The 15,094-nt window shown below is 31.8% G+C and overlaps 1 protein-coding gene across 2 annotated transcripts; it reads right to left on the reverse strand.

Annotated features, from left to right (window-relative positions):
- Window positions 1-1,450: 1,450 nt before the first annotated feature.
- LOC114732936 (putative pentatricopeptide repeat-containing protein At3g18840) lies at window positions 1,451-4,823 on the reverse strand. Of its 2 annotated transcripts, none has more exons than XM_028920344.1 (2): window positions 2,266-4,823; window positions 1,451-1,635 (listed from the first exon to the last, which is right to left on the reverse strand). In XM_028920344.1, the coding sequence occupies exon 1, from the start codon at window positions 4,794-4,796 to the stop codon at window positions 2,736-2,738; it is 2,061 nt and encodes a 686-aa protein (XP_028776177.1). In that variant the 5' UTR covers window positions 4,797-4,823; the 3' UTR covers window positions 1,451-1,635; window positions 2,266-2,735. The 2 variants fall into 2 exon arrangements, with proteins under 2 accessions (XP_028776177.1, XP_028776168.1); XM_028920335.1 differs by having other exon boundaries at window positions 1,451-1,646.
- Between the last annotated feature and the right edge of the window lie 10,271 nt (window positions 4,824-15,094).

Consider the following 15,094-nt stretch of genomic DNA (forward strand, 5'->3'; position numbering starts at 1 on the left):
GATTTTAAATATAAAATTTTAATATATTTTATCTCTTATATTTATATATATATATATTTTTTAAAATAGTCTTCCTAATAATAATAGTTTTAACCAATAAACTTGATCAGTAAAAATATTTTAGAAAAAACAACATTTATTTATTATAAATAACTATTTTAACTTATTTTTTTAATTTTCTCAAATTAGTTAACAAGTTCTTATAATTAAGATATGAGATAGTAATATATTAGTTCTGATTTTTAATATAAAAACTAATTGACTATTTAATATAAGAATTAGTTTAGTAATTTAAATAAATTAAAAAAATTTATTGAGTTAGTTAGTTATAATAATTAGGTGATATCTTTCTTAAAATACCCTTATTAACTATATGCTTCAGAGGTGTGGGTCTTATATTTAAGACCGGAGGAGTATTAGCTAAAATTACTATTTGATTAAACCTTTAACTTGTGTAATTATTACAAGAATTGATTTTAAAAAATAAATAAACATGAGAAATAAAATGAATTGGAACCTTATATTTAAAACCGAATTGAAAATGAAACTAATATTTATATTAAGAATAGGAGCTTGTATTAACTAATATTAATATAAATTTACTCGTTATTCACGTTACAATTGACAATGCGGTACCAGCAGACTTTAACATGGAAAAGGTTAGATTTTTATGCCCAATTATATTTGATAATACTTATAAGGCTAAAAGTAAAATATATTAAAATAAAATGGCAAAGAATTGTTAAAATAAAATATTTTAGATACTTACCTGATTGTTTCATTCACAATTTTGCATTATAATCATGTAGCCTAGCAAGTATTCATGTCCTTGTGAACGGCTATATATTTTCCATCCCAATGGTTAGATTTAAAGAATCTCCACTATTGCACATTTAAATTAACATGGAAAATTGGTTTTATGGTTTTGCAAGATAAACATGTTAAAAAAAATTATTTTATAAAGAATAAAATTACTTTCTTTTTTAAGTTCGATATGTTACAAACAGTGTATTGAAGACTGGGTTTAAGGGTTAATGATCTAAAATCAATCATGATTAAAATAATATTACTTAATTAAAATAAATAAAATATTTATATATGACCGTTAAAAAAGTCATATTTAAATAAAAAAATATTAATTCCCTAGTAAATAGATAGTTACTAAGGCAGAAATAAGCAAACTAAAATATAAAACAGATATTAAGGCACAAAAGTAAATAGATTTTAAAAGTAATATTTAAATAAAAAATTAATTCTCCAGTAAATAGATAGTTACTAAGGCAGAAATAAAGCAAACGCAAATATAAAACAGAGTTCAATTCTTAAAATAATCAAACTCAACAATACATTATCACACCTATAGAAAAGGTATTATCTTTTTTAAAAATAAAAAATAAAAGAACATCATTTTGGGCTTAGAAGGCACAGAGAGAGAGAGAGAGAACAACCCGGTCAATTCAACCAACCCACAGGGCCAGCCAGATTTCTAAACCTAAATTAGGCAGGACTGGAACGGGATTGATTACTTCGCCGGACTGGACCAATAATGTCAATCACACCAGCAGATCTGTCTTCATGTGGTTACAAGATTCCAAGTTGGCGCATTACTTAATGGTCTGGAAAATACTTGTGTTCCTAATAATAACCTGTTGAAGTCAGGCTTCCGCATCAAGATTATTAAATACTCCACCCACACGGAAAATAGATCTTCATGCTTATTAATTGCGTATATTTAGTGCACAGAGCATTTCTCAGGCATGTAAAAAAGAAGGATTATCTTATCACAACAAAAAAATATAAAGAATATGTAATCATGCATCAGATGCATGTTCCTACACATGGAAGGGAAAATAAGAATGCAAGTGGGACAAAGAAGTGGTCATGGAGCACTGTTATAATAACAATATGTCATCCACATAAAACTCGCTTCAGCTCTTGTCTATAGCCACCACCAAGTCACTAACTCCAACATGTGATCACCCATAATTGAATGTATGAGTTAACATAAAATATGCCGATGGCCATGTATCAATAAGAACAGGGGAAGTATCCGCCAAGAATGTTCTACAGGATGCAAGATGATATTAGCTTTAAGATATACCCTTCAAGATGTCAATCCCCCATGCCCAGGGGAATGGAAATCAAGAGACTGTTAAGTATGACAGGTTACCGAGTTCAGAAGTAAGATTGAAATCTCAGAACAGCATAGAAAACTGCAGAAGAGATTCTTTTTTCTTTGTTTTTGGTACATGATCTCTAACTCACCTGAATCAAATCTTGCTCTTTGGGCTTTCAATCTCGCAGTTTGCTTTTGCGCCAACTGGCTTACAAATTCTGGATTGCTGTAGTATATTATGATCTCTAACCTTACGTGAAAGTTCTTTGGACCCAAAATGTGGACAAGGCAAATACTCGCTATGCCTTGAAGTTAAACAGTTTAGATTAAGAAGAGGCGACAAGGAATGAACTCCAGTTAACATGTCACTAAGGTTTTGGATTATGTGATCCTTGGCTCTATCCTGTTCTGTTGTGGTTTCAGGAACAGAACATCCAATCATATTCCCAGTGGTCCAACAATAACATTGGCAACCAGTATCACCTGTTTTCTTCCAACATTTGTCTCTGCATACCTCGGGCATCGAATTCTGACGACGTGATCGCCACAAAACAGACTTCTCCTTTAATGTGCCAAAGAATCACATTCAATGGCACTGGCTAATTGACGCTTTATGTCCTCAAAAGAATTCCCCTGAATCTTCATAAAGCTGTTCCAGTTCTGCGGATGAAAAATACATCATATCTTTCAAACAGACCAAAGCAGAATATATTTCATCTGATGTTGAATGAGAACTATCGCCTGAAGTAAATACGTGAATGCCATTTTCCACGTACATCCAACTACACCCAGCAAGTTTCCTTGCCTCTTTTCCCCTCATTTTGTTCCTTATTTTTCCCATCTCATCCCAATTCCCCTCCGAAGCATATACATTAGCCAATTGCACATAACGAGACCCATTATCTGCCTCCACTTTCAATAGTTTCTCCGCTGCTTCTTTAGCAAGCTCTATATTACCATTTAAACGACAAGCGTGAAAAAATGCTCCCCAGATATTGACGTCCATTTGTACAGGAATCTTTCTCATGAATTCTATTGCCTTCTCTAGTTTATTAGCCCTTCCATACATATCAACCATACACGCATAATGTTCAGCACCTGGCAAAATGTTGTGATCTACTTCCATGGAACAAAAAATCTGCTCTCCTAGATTGACTAGTCCACGATGTACACAGGCTGATAGAAGTGCAACAAAGGTCACCGCGTCTGGCTTGATATGTTTCTTCAACATCTCCTGAAAAAGCTTAAACGCTTCATTCACAAGTCCATGGTGAGCAAAACCAGCTATCATAATGTTATAAAAGACTGTATCTCTATCACTACCAGCAACTAGATGGAAAATTTTCTCAGCATATTCTATATTCCCGCATTTTGAATACATATCAACTAAAGCACTAGGTAATTTTTCATTCATTTCAATTCCCATTCTCAAGACATGAGCATGAATCTGCTTTCCCAAAGTAAGCGTGGCTTCTATAGCACAAGCACCAAGCACACTGATAATGACCAACCCGTCAGGAACTAATGCTTCATTGGTCATGTACTCTCTAAAAAGTTTGAAGACTACGTCACATCGCTTTGCTTTGACATAACCAGAAATTAGAGCCGTCCAGACGACGGAGTTTTTTTCTGTTAGTGAATCAAAAAGTCTTTGGGATTCTCTCATGTTGCCTTGAGATGAATAGCCTGAAATAAATGAAGCAACTGCAAAGAGGTTACTAGTCTTGGTTCCTGCATTAACGGATTCTGCATATTTGAGATTCCCGCACTTGCAGTAGAGATCAACAATGGCATTGCTAATAAATTGATTAGAAAATGAGGTGTTTTTCAACACCCAAGCATGGACAGACTTCCCAAGTGCTAAGCATTGTAGGCCAGAGCAAGCACCCAAAACACTCACTAAAGTGCGTTCATCCCAGCTAACGCCATCTCGAACCATTTGAACAAACAAGGCAAGTGATTTCTCGAAATTACTATTCTGGGCATACCCGGCAATCAATGTATTCCAGGATATAATGTCGTTCAATTCGGGACTTTCCCAAAATATATTCAAAGCCATGCCCATCTTTCCTTCCCTGAAACAAGCAGCAAGCATTGCATTCTTTGAAATCAAATCCACCTCCCCATTGCAACCACTGAAGACGTTACAAGCTTCACCAAATAACCCACATTTCGAGTACATGTCAATAAGAGAACTCACTGCATATGCACTTCCATCATTTGCAGTTTTCACCATGTATGAATGTATTTGCCTTCCAAAAAGAGCAACACGAAGCTTTGTAGCCAAGTTAATCATTGTCGTCAGAGTGATCTCATCAATTCCAGTTGTCTCATGTATGGATTGCATTGTAGTAAACAAATTAAGCGCCTCAGTTTCATATCCATCAGCACTAACATAACCAGATAACATGGAGTTATAAGAAACCGAATCTTTATGAGGGGCAGAATCAAAAAGAGCTCGTGCCTGAGCCAGGTTCCGAGCTTTGATATGAGCCGATATGACGGTATTCCAAGAGAATACATTTCGCTGAGGCATTTCATCAAACAACTTCTGGGCAACATGCGGGAGTCCATGATTAGCGTAAAGACGAACGACTTCATTCAAAGCAAAAATGTTTGAGGTAGAAGCAGCTTTTATAACCTGAGCATGGTGGAGCATAACATCCCTCAGAGATTTCATTCAGCTGTCCACCAATATGAACCCATGCACACAGCACGTGGTCCCAACTCGCAATGCCAAATTCCTCGCTTAGATTCTGGCTTTATAGCTCCTTTTGTTTTCGGCCCATTGGCAATTTCACTGAAAAATTGGCCCCACTCCTGAATTTCAGCCCAAAAATTGAGCCCAAATCAACACAGACTTGCTTGGCAAAAATAGAGTTCTAAACCGACCTGTGACCCCAGTTAAAGTAGGATTAAGGGACCGTTTGTGTAAGTTTTTTACATTAAAAAAATCACTTTTATGAAATTTCACTGTGTTTACTTAAACTTTTGAAGATAATCAAAATTAAAAAAAGTATTTATAATTTTAATAAGCTTCTCTGGTTAATGTCTGTAAATAATCTAGAAGAGCAAGAATATCACAAAGATATGGAGACATGCTGATATATTATAAAATTTGAAAATAATTAAATAAAATAAAGGAGGTGGGCCTCACTCACCTGGACAAGCTTAGCGGGTTAGGCTGATTGCTTTACCGGCCCAAAATATTTAAATTGGATTCCAAATTAGTTGAAATGACATGATATGGCCCATATATGGAGGTGGCAGAAGAAAAGGCCCATATATGGCACGCTAGCCCAAAAATAAATTCCAAGGAGGACAAATCAGTGGATGGGGGTTATCAATAATATAGACCAGTTGTAACCAAAAATATATATATATATAGACCAGTTCTAGATTCTGAAAAAAAATGTAAAAAATGAACTATATCCTTCATAATTTATAAATAACTGGCGAATTTTTTTATATTTTATATATAATTATCAGTTGAATTAGGCATAAGGAGCATAAGGAACAAATAGAAACTTCAAGAGGATAAGGGGATTCGTTTGTAATATGTTTATGAATAAATACAACTAACTTAACAGTTATTAATTGAATAAAGTTCGATTATTTGTTGATTTAAAACAGAGGTATATATTTGAGACAGGCACCCACTGGCACTACCCATCACTGTATTATTCAGTCATTATCATCAGACAGCCAACCAAAATAGCTCTTGGTCTCTCTGTAACTAAAATTTTGAAAATAGATAATTAATCGATAATTAATTGATGAATATTAAAAAAATAAGTTAAATTAATTATTTGTAACAAATTAATGTGTTGATTTTGCTAAAATTCCCTATTTGACCCTTGATGGGAACTTATTACCATATGCAATTAATAGAAATATTTTTTAAAAAAATTATAAATTTGATAAACACAATGGACTGAGATTTTATATATAGGATCAAAGTAAGCCCTCTTATCTAGTTTTTAGATTTAGGACCATAGGGAGTATCAACAAAGAACAATAATAAAACAATATTTGAATGATAAAATCATATAAAACAAAGGAAAAAATCACTGTGTGGTCTCAATAAAGAATGTAATCCAGTGCAAGAAATGACAAACAAGATTCATATTGTTCAATTAAGATTTTCTTTTTGTGATTATATTCTTTTTCTAAGATCTCATGATAATTTTTCATAACACCAATTATGACTGAGTTGAGTGGAAGGCATTCAATTCATCTCAAACCAGAAGAATTAAGAACTCTTAACATCAGAAATATCAAAAAAAAAAAAAAAAAGCATCCCGTGAGATAACATTGAATATGAAAAAGTAACATGAAAAAAAAATAATATTGAAAGTATGGGAAATATTTTGGGAATTGTGATGTTAGAAAAAGCAGGAGTTTATAGAGAGAGTAATGATATGGAAGTGGGGAAAAAAAGAATGGAATGATTGGTACCATATGAAATAATGAAAGGCGATACAATGAACAAAGAACCACAAAGTGGAAAGAGCAAATTCTGGAGGGTCGGCCGAAGCATGCTGTGATGGGACTCCCAAATCCATCCGATGTGGGCCTGTTCATTTGTCTGTTGACACATCGCATGTCACTGCAAAACAAACAGTACCATAAATTTAATGTTATTTCAATTAATTCCAATCCCTGAAATCGAAAGGCCTTCAATTTTTCATCTCGCTTTATCAAAAGTGTCTCATTCATTGATCCATATACACTCAAAAGACATATACATCCATCTGTATTATTGTCCATAGATCTGGTTCTTTATGTGACAGGTTTGCATATCCGCCATTTTTTGTCCCTCGATCACTTTCACTATCTCTTATATAGTGGAAAAGGAATGTTAGCTACGATCTGGGACACTGAACTACCCCCCTCATTTAAATACTAAGGTGTTTCAACGTGTTGGGACTTGGGATTAGACCCATAAAAATGACTCTCATGTTAGTTAAACATGATTAGATTCAGAATAGTAATTCATCAAATGAGAAGACGAGATAGATTTAGTGCCCTAGGATGAGTAGAAGTAAATCGAGTAACGTGATGATTAATGCAAGTCCAACAATGTGATGGCCATGAATTTGAATATTATGTATCTAAATTGCAAAGTTTGGATTATTATTCTGAATTTAAACTTTCGGATTGCTTATGCTCCAATTATATCAAACATATATGTTATTCATACATAGTTCAGTTGAATCTAAAATATTAAACAAAAGGCTCTCTAGGATATTGAAGCTTATCACGAGAGCTTATGTGATACTATAATATTTCATAGTTGAGCTGCAAATCTCCGCTTAATTTATTTTAAAGCTTGGTAGGCTATTAACAGGACCACATGTAATTTAAACTGTTAGGCCCCAAAAAAAAAAAGTTCCAGAAAGGGAGAGTTATAAGTTGAGCCGGTAACCAGAGGAAAATATATGTGAAAAGCTCAACCTTACATCTTAACCAGAAACTTAATCACAGCTCATGAGTCTTTTCACTTATATAAATCTTATTTAACTCATCTTCATTCAATGTGGGACACCTTCGTCAAATTAAATGGACTCATATTTGACATCTCGATACAAATTATGAATTATTATTATTAATTAACAAGATATTGACTGGCCTTTTCAGTTTTGGGGTGTCTGGATTTGCTTAAAAGTGCTTTTCAAAAGTACTTTTTCGTAAATCGAGACAAATTCTTCTGTATATTTATTTCGTATACCATAAAATTACTTTTGAAATCATAGGTTTGGTTTCCATCCAAACACCCTTTTATTAATTAGTAGACAGAGCTGAACCTGTGATATCTGCCTTTATCGATCATGTGTGGTGTGAATTCAACAAGTATGTATAATTGATGAATCTATGATGGTGAAGAAATAGGTAGGAGAGGAACTACACACAAACTCAAACACCAAAAGGCGATACCGTGATGATATCAGATGAACAGAGCCCTTTTCCATAAGGCTGCATCATATATAATATATGTAATAATGGTCCACCCAACCAAACGAAAGGCCTTCTTCACCACTCTCAGTGCTTGTACGTTACGTGCCACATGCCCTAACCCTAATGGAACTCAAACCAGCACATGAGATTCTTACAATCTCCGATTCTTTCTGTACTAAGATAGCGCCAAATACACAAGGCAGATGTCTCTGCATGAAGAAATAAAGCTATAAGAATGTGAAGTAGGTTGAATCCAAAGTGTTTCCTCTCTCCCACATTTAGAGGGCCTCATGTTTGATTGATATGTATGTGCTTTTTTGGTCCCCTCCCATGAAAGGTCTCGGAGAATCCCAAGTGTTCGATTCTCATTCAAAAGAGTAGCAAACCAAGATTATAATTCTGAACTAATTATATTGCCATGTTTGTCCTTGACAAAAGTCGGACGATCTTACTCAGTTTGTGACGATGTGATTATCATCTATGCTACGAAACTTTAATTTTACTTTTGTTTCATGTGGTGTGATTTGTGCTAAAAGGCATAATTACCTCAAATCTCTATACCTTTGTAACAAATAGTTTCGTCATTGTACGTCTTGTTTATTATGTTAAATAATTCCAACTTTGATCGATGATTTTTTCCGACTGGTTTCGGTGGTTTTGTCGTGGTTTGGTTGTTTTTAATGACAACACAATAGATATGTGGCTTGACAAAATTTAAGGAGAAAATAAACTTACATGAGTGATTTCATCAAAGAAAAAACTTGTGAATTTCTTGTGGTTGTTGTTTCACGCTGCGCTTGTACAATATATTTTTTTTGGCCAGGCCCTCGTACAATATTAATGACAAAGTATATATATACTGAGCCCTTTTTGTCGAATTAATAGTAAATAACTAATTTTATCCAAGTTAAGATTTTGAGTTCTTTTTTTTAGCTTAAAAAGAAGCACTGGAAAATTTTTCTAGATTTTGTTTCTTAAACTATTTTGCAGCGTATGACTCTAAAAAGAAATCAATAATATAATTGATCGAACGAACTAATATAAGTAACTAGTTCGTGGTGGAACCAAAATGGTTAAATGTTTAAGCCACAAATCACGCAATTGAACTCAAAATAGTTACGTTGAACTTAAAATACAAACACAAGTAGCAATTATTATTATTATTATTATTATTATTATTATTATTATTATTATTATTATGGATAATGATTCTGTAGGAAAAATTTAAAAAATAACAAATTATGGAGTCAAAATTTCAAAATGTCAATTAAAGGCTGTAGTCCTTTATTAACATTATAAAATAATTGAGAAATTTTGTTTACATGCGATTCCTGGAAAGACGTGTATGTTATAAATCCGGAGAGCTAAATTGGAAATGAGGAGAACCTTTATTAGAATTATTTCAATTAAGCAATAACTTTTTTAATATTAATTCACCAAACACCTCTAACTTGTATTCTATCTGTGTTCGTTTTCCAATTTAACTTCTCAATTTCTTAAGCCAAAGAATAAATTGGATTTCAAAAATGCCTCATTTAAAACATTTCTAATTGAGACTTGCTAGATTTCTAACTTAGCTTTCGAATAACGACACTTTTGTCAGCTTGTTTTTCTGAAGATGTCAATAAGAAGAAGGTTTAGAGTCTCTGATTAACATTTTCATAAAGTGTAATTTATCCTTATTAACATTATATTTTTAAGCTCACTTAATTAATAATTGGTCCTATCATAGAGTGATGAATTGCTGGTGATGTGTCTTTTACAACGCTTTTTTCATATACGATAAACAAATATAACTTTTTACGATGCTTTTCGATCCAAAATATATTTAAAGAAGACAAATAAATGTCCTTTTTCTTGATTAATAAAAGGATCAAAATCTTAGTTTTCTATCCGAGAGATCAAAACTATTAAGAAGCACCGTATTTACTTGTTCAAAAATCAGAGAGAAAATAAACGGCCCCATGCATCTAAGCTAAACTGCTTTGTTTTTTCTGTTCCCCCCCCCCCCCAATTATGCCTTTTTTTAAGGGAAAAAGATTCAACCTATTGTATGTGCAGGAGACTAACCCCATTTTTTTGTGGTAAGTGATAACTTAGGCGTCGGTTATAGTATTTATAAAGGATTCTGACTTGAAACCTTATATTTAAAAAAGCCTTAAATGATATGTTTAGTGTCATTTGAGTTATAAAACCTTGACAAACTAACCCCTTATTTGAATAGAATGAAAATATAGGAGAAAAAACAACTTTCTTTTCATTTAGATGAGGAGGGAAAGGAAACTTAAGGAGGAAAAAACAGAGAGATAAGACCCACCACATTTTAACGAACGATCCATAAAACTCCATGAATTCAAACTCATCATATTGTTGGTTTTGGGTGGTGGGGTATAAGCAATTATTAAAATAGAAGACTGGGTGTTGCTTAACAAGTAATAAATAATATTATTTATTATCGATGCAACATATATATCTAAATTCAAAAGTTTATTAAAAAAAACCTCTAAATTCAAAAGCACGTGACATATCGACTCCTAACATAATCTACATATTAGTTGGGTTTGCGCCTGACTATTCCCCACAATGCAAATTGCCCCAATCTTATCACATAATAATGCGTTGAAAGGACGCTTTATTGTTAGGATTTGAGGAGCAGCCTCTAATTTATTTTGGTCAGATATTATATATATCCTAAATTTTAATTTTCACGACAACACTTGATCTTTGCCGTCTCTCTCTCTATATATAACTATATATATATATATATATTAAATGCACCAGCTACGATCGCAAATTAAACAAGTTGGGATAAACACTTATATATGAGACCAGTCGATCATTTGCTGATTCTGCTAATTGATTGAATATTTTGATTTGAGTTAATAATTTGCTCTTTTAATAATTGGTGTTCACACACGGACTCAATAAAAAGTTTTGACAAGTTGTATCCTTTACACGTTATTAACTATTTGATCCATTTATTAAAATCTGGTTATATACTAAGAGAGTCCCATGTACAAGGGATGAAATTTAAAAGTGAGTCATACTATTTGTTGTTTAAAGCTAGCATGTCTAATTAGAGTTTTTATATTGCTCTCTTCCCGATTCTAAATATATATAGAAGCTAGATAATTGATAGACGGAGATTAATAATATTAATTAAGTTAATTATTTGTGTATGCATATACATGAGTTTTCAAAAATATATATTAGTTTTGTTAAAATATCTTGTTAATTATTTATGTTAAAAACTACCCACATTAATAAAAATCTCTTTTTAATAAAATGCAATAATACAACTGGCTTAATTATGAAGAGAATTATAATTTGAAATATAAAATGAATTGAAATCATACATTAATTAGAATTAAGCCTCTCGAGTAAATCATAAACTGGGATTAAACGGACTGTGTGTTATATATAATACTACCTTCTCTCTGTGATATAAAACCTAATCAGGTAATTTAAGAAGATTAAAAAAGTTATTGAATTACTTTAAAATATTTATACTTATTATTTTTCTCCAAACTAATTTGATTTATTTATAAAGTGATATATAATTTAATGACAGACATAAGTATTCTAGAAAGATAATGTAATATATATTATAATCAAATAATTTACTAACTTTTTTTTTAAATTAGTTAATTGAATCTTATATTAAGTAATAAAAATGATATTATGGAAGAAATAGAGGTATGAGAATGTGCATGTAAGCCTACCGCAATGATATTGAAGTATGTGGGGAAGTGGCCAATAATGGGAAAGACGACTAAGTAGAATTTAAAGGCGAAGTTATCACTTTTTGTGGGGTTCATAGCATGTGAAAAGGAGATAGTGGGGCTTCAGTACTATCCTAAAAGACTACTGTTTAGAATTAGATATTTTTCCCCAACTCACAATAATGCCTACATATACCTTCCTCTATGTATATATGTATCTTTGTGCTTTCATATGAATTACTAGGGGACCAAAAGGGTAGGTATTATTTTCTTACTAATTTTGATTCATTTACCAAATTGTTCCTAATTAAAACACATATATTCCCTTATTATGCTTCATTAATGCCGTTGCGTCGTCTCTTACCTGGATGCCAACATCATTTCATAATCCTATTGTTCACATCGGATTGATGTCAACTTGAGTCATCCACCACCACCCATATATATAACCAATGAATTAACTGAAGCAACTTAACTGTTGTTAATTAATTAATTAACTGAATTGATGGCAATGTTTTCTTCAAAATATAATTAATGGAGATCTCTTCGAGTGTTGTACTAATTTGCTCACACAGAACTTTAACCCTTTGTTTGGATAAAAATCAGTTTGAAATGTTGGTTTTAACTAGTAATTTTTCAGATACTGCGTGTGAATTGGATTAGATGTGATGTTTGTGAGTTAAGGCGGTGTTTGAACTAGTAGTTTTTAAAAAAATAATTTTACAAAATCCGAGAGATCATGAATATAGAAAAAGTTTTATCTCATTTTATGTAAAAATATTTGTTTTAAGTAGTTTTAATAGTTTTAAAAAATGCAGTCACCACCCTGAAATATTTTTCGTCAGACCGAGGCGTCACGAGGGGAACAACTAGCCATTTAACAACGTTGATAATATTAATATAATCCATCCCACATGCATGGACGTCTCCACCTCCAACTTCAATACAGCCTTAGTGGACTGTCTCATTTTCATTTATCTCTCTCAATTATTTTGTGCCTGCATTAATTAATACTCCTCTTGTCTTAAATATATACAAGACCTATTTTGTAATGTAATTTACACTACAAAATGGGTCTTATATTTAGGAAAGGAGAAAATATTACTGTATATCACTGCTGGTTTTTAATATAAAAACTAAATAATTAATTTAAATATATTAAAAAAAATAGTTAAGTTAGTTATAAGTGACGAATATGTAATGATTTTTCTAATCTACTTGTTTTAATTATGTGTATATTGAAGAATACCTTTCTGTTGAAAATTATTTACAATTAATTAATACGTATGTTTTAAGAGAAAAATCTAATCCCCTGTAGCAAATCTAATCCGAACTCTAATCCCGTGAATCAAATCTAATCCCAACTAGTTCTATGTATCAATATCTGCCGTCTATGCCAACAAGCGCACATCACTAAACTTTGGATTCAGTGAGTAAAGATGATTTCTTGAAGATTTCTAGAAAACATCAAATGAAAACATTAATACTATCTCCCATTGTTAATATAAAATCTATTTAATTAATCTGAGTGAATTAAAAAAATTAGTTCTATTATTTATTCATAAAAAATGTGTTAGTTTTTTTAAAATATTCTTTTAACTCATTTATATTGAAACTACTAATTGATGAAAACTTTTTTAACATGTGAAATTAAAAAGAATATTGGACAACAATAAGAGAAAAAATAGATTAAAATCTTATATTTAATATCTAACTTAGCTCCTAACTGATTCTCATATTAGGAAGCCATAGTAATGTGTTATAAATAAATTTTGTTCTGTATGCGTAGAAAGGTCAACACAGGCCTATATATAATAGTCTAAATTTCAGGAATTTCATAGGTGATTCTCACTTTAGGATCAATAATATTATATTGTTGCTCCGATTCCCCCATCCTTTTCATTTGGCCACAACATTAATTTTATATTAATATTGCTTCCAACCAGACAGCAGTAAAGAGTGTGGCCTAAGCACTCCCATTATCGCTTCACTTTATTTGTTTATGCACAAATTATATAGATTTATCATTGTTTGTGAAATATCAAACACACACACACTCTTTATTGGTTTAATAGTTTGGTTTTTGACAGGATTATTTATTTCAAATTATGCTCATACCAATGGAGCCAAGACCGTATTTTTTTTAAAAGAAGAAGAAAAGGGAGACCATTTAATTAAAGAATGGTTTTACGATCGAGATCCGTGATCCGTGCATGGACAATATTTACACAAATTTACTAAATTATACAGACTATGTATAATTTATCTTTATTAGTCCCAAATAAAAATTGATTAAAAAAGAAATTGGCGGTGTTGAAATATTGAATAGTGCGCTAATTTGGTGGTTGTATATCTGGTTAAAGTTGAAACTTGAAAGCGGACGACGAAGATGTTTAATTAAGATTGGAGAATGGCTCTTTATGATCGACGATGAATATAATAGCAGTACTATATCATTTAGTGGGTTTATTCTCAATAGCTGGCGCGCTTTAATTTCTACATGTAGCTGTTCCTTTTTATTTTTAAATTTATTACACGTATTTGTTTTTCTTGTATATAATTAATTAAATAAGTGTTTCTTTGAGCATCAACTTGTTTCTATCAACCCAATTTCACAAGTCGCAAAGTTGATTGAATGTGTCAAGTATCTTACATAAAATTAACGTTATTTATGACTAATAAAGTGTTGTAGGTTCATTTCCACTTCCATGCACTGATATACCCCCCCAAACTCTTCTTTCCTTCTTCCAAGCAGATTATATCTAGCATTACTGATTAATTCAAATTTTTCAAATCAGTTTAGGCCCCACTTTAAAGGGGGTAAAACTCTCCCAACTTAATTTTTTTTATCCACGAAAATCAACCTAAAAAAAAAATTTTTAGTGACAGTACTGAGTACTTTGTTATGAGTCCCACGTTAGGAAACTTTACAATAGGTGTTATGAGGTTTATGAATTCAAAAAACTCTTCCTCCTAACAGAGTAATCTTTTGGGATTAAACTCTTTTTTTTGTGCTTGTATTCATCACATACTCTCTCTTGCTACTCAATCCAACTTTTTTTTGGTAATATTTCTCAAAATTTTCCCTCACAACAAGAGATATAATTATCAATTTATAACTCATAACAAATAAATAAAACAGTAATAAAAGCACTATTCACATAACAGGCTATAAGGCATCTCTAGATGATATGTTGACAACAGAAAATCCTACCAACTCTAAACACAAGTTAGCGAAAATTTAAGATTTGTTAATTTATCAATAGTATGTGTATACTAAAACAATATAAATGGTTTG

Source organism: Neltuma alba, unplaced genomic scaffold (genome assembly GCF_004799145.2).
Source record: "Neltuma alba isolate B1F8T4 unplaced genomic scaffold, ASM479914v2 tig00002576_pilon, whole genome shotgun sequence".
NCBI classification, from domain to species: domain Eukaryota; kingdom Viridiplantae; phylum Streptophyta; class Magnoliopsida; order Fabales; family Fabaceae; genus Neltuma; species Neltuma alba.